Source organism: Ostrea edulis, chromosome 3, assembly GCF_947568905.1.
Source record: "Ostrea edulis chromosome 3, xbOstEdul1.1, whole genome shotgun sequence".
NCBI lineage: Eukaryota > Metazoa > Mollusca > Bivalvia > Ostreida > Ostreidae > Ostrea > Ostrea edulis.
In genome coordinates, this window is record NC_079166.1 from 41398139 (window position 1) to 41400638 (window position 2500).

Here is a 2500-nt window from a genome sequence, read left to right on the forward strand (position 1 = left end):
CTTTAAGCAAAATCTTAATCATGCTCGTAACTTTTGAATGGTGAGGGATAGGGATTTCATATGTGCGTTCCTTGTGACAAAACCGAGGCTTTTTTGGTAGCAGAGTTTTTTATCTTGTGATCTTGACCTTGGCATTTAACCTATTTTTAAGAAAATTTAACTTTAATAGCAATATCTGCTGAACTATTTATGGTAGGGTTTTCATATATATTCCATAAGAAGACCTCTCATTTGATACCATGACAGAGTTGTGGAAAACTGCCGGTCATGCCGGCAAAACCGATTAAAAATGCTTGCGACCGATAAAAACACCATTGATGTCGGTCGAAATGACCGGCCTGGTTTTTTGTTTTTGTTTTGTTTCCTGCAAGCATCGACGCATTTTTCAGCGCAATTATCTTGTAAAACTAAAATGCGATTGCGTAATACTTTTTTCCTTAAAAGAGCTTGAGGCTGATGAAAGCGAAACAAGCATGGCCGCGTGGCCCATTAAATTTACAGCTGGAGCGAAACCAGGTAAAAAATATAAACTAACAGATGAAGACAAGGTTAAATACGAAAGATCTCGACAAAGAGAATTCAAACACAATTGGACAGAGGGGCGGGAATGCTTGAAATTCGATGGTGTTAAAATGGCATGCAATATTTGCATTGACAGACTGCTGGCTGCGTACCAAATAACCGCTTACAAAATTTTATCGTCGCCTCATTGAAATATAGGTACTCTTCTATAAGAGATAATGAAAATTCTGTCCTTAACTGAGGAGCTGTGGGGATTTCACAAGCATAGAAATGGAGACTGAGTAAATGTAATTATGAAGTATATCGATGTTTAATAAAGGAAATAAATGTTGTGTACTTTTTGTTTTGTTTTTTTAATTTTATGACTTTAGATTTCGGACTGGCTTAAATTATTTCGGACTGGCTTATGTTGCCATCTTGTCAGTCCGAATGACTGGCTATCTAAAAATGTTTTCCACAACTCTGCCATGATCTTTGACCTTGTTGTCTTGACCTAAATTTCAAAACTAGCCTTGCTCATAACTTTTGAATGGTGAGTGATATGGCTCTCATATTTCTTATATGCATTCCTTATGACAGGAACTTTCATTTGATACCGAAGACCTTGACCTTTGAAGTTTAACATACTTTTAAGTTACTCTACAGTATCTCCTGAAGTATTGAAGCTAGGAATTTCATATTTTGTATATAGATTCCTTATTACAAGACCTTTTATTTGTTTGTTTCCACCTGGGGCATAATGTTTCACAAACACATCTTGTTTCATACTCTCAATAATGCATAATTGTTATTATCGATTATTCAGAGTAAATGTAAGTCAAAAATGACAGCAGATTTATTGAAAAAAAATTATTAATACTTTCACAGCTTCTTTGAAAAGCAGAACACTGAATGGACCAATGAACCCCCTCCGGAGCCCCCCATCCCACAGACAATGTCTGTTCCTGCAGCCACGCCCACCCAAATCCAAATTCCTCGCACCCAGAAACCCCCAGAGCCCCGACAACAAGCATTCCGACAACAACCACCTCCCATGAAGGTAAACCAAAATAGATAAAGAAAGTTATCTACAAACATGTTAAAGTGTTATTAACTTATATAAATCCACATGTATGTTGGAAACTATTTTATGATGAGGTATTTTGATAATGGAAGTTGACATTCAAATAAATTTTCCTTACAATCAGATTATTTTAGATTTTGATAATGAAATTTGACATTCAAATAAAATTTTCATTACGATCAGAGTATTCTAGATTTTGTCAATGTTACCAAGGTTGGATATGTCAACCCAGTAAATCACTTGATAGGGGTCTTACAATGGGTGTAGAAAATCATGAATGATGGAAAATCAAGTTGACATGTGAATCCATGTATATCACTGTTTAATATTCACATTTCCAATATTTTTGTCTTTGATGTCGTTACAAATTGTAAGGAAAAGCATTTCCTGATAAACACGCTACATTTGTAAACAATTTGTGTATGAATGTAGAACTACTTATAAAATATAGTATGTCTGTTTGGCTGGGGGTTTTGACAGAAATGAAAGTAGAATGTGAACACAAGAAATTATGTGTTTCCTGAAGTATGTCGACGTGAAGTGTCGCAGTTCATACTGTCATGTACATGTATTTTAAAAGATGAAATTTATTTCTATTAGAAAATAACTACTGTAAATTTGTGATTTTACTTAGTAAATTTATAAAAATCCTTCTACTTTGAATTATGAACACTGCAGGCTTGCCTATCATGTCACCAACAAATTCACAGAAATGCACCAATATGCCCACTGTGTAAGGCAAAGAGCCGTTCTCGCAATCCAAAGAAACCTAAGAGAAAATTAGATGAGTGAGAGATGGGAGCTGAAGCAGCCGACAGTGGCTCGCAGAAGTTAAAGAGACAAGCGTAGACTAGACTGCAGTGAGAGTAGTAGACGCCACAGGCCCTATCGAGGTTCTGTCCTAGAGAAACTCGG

The 2500-nt window shown here is 35.9% G+C and overlaps 1 protein-coding gene across 1 annotated transcript in view; it reads left to right on the top strand.

Annotated features, from left to right (window-relative positions):
* Positions 1–2500, top strand: part of LOC125677700 (zinc finger C4H2 domain-containing protein-like) — an 8855-nt gene that overhangs the window by 5922 nt on the left and 433 nt on the right. The window contains exons 4-5 of the mRNA XM_048915841.2: positions 1390–1561; positions 2264–2500. The exon at positions 2264–2500 is cut by the window's right edge and continues 433 nt beyond it. Coding sequence (XP_048771798.1) covers positions 1390–1561; positions 2264–2377 — 286 coding nt within the window. The 3' untranslated portion in view covers positions 2378–2500. The remainder of the gene's footprint in view (positions 1–1389; positions 1562–2263) is intronic.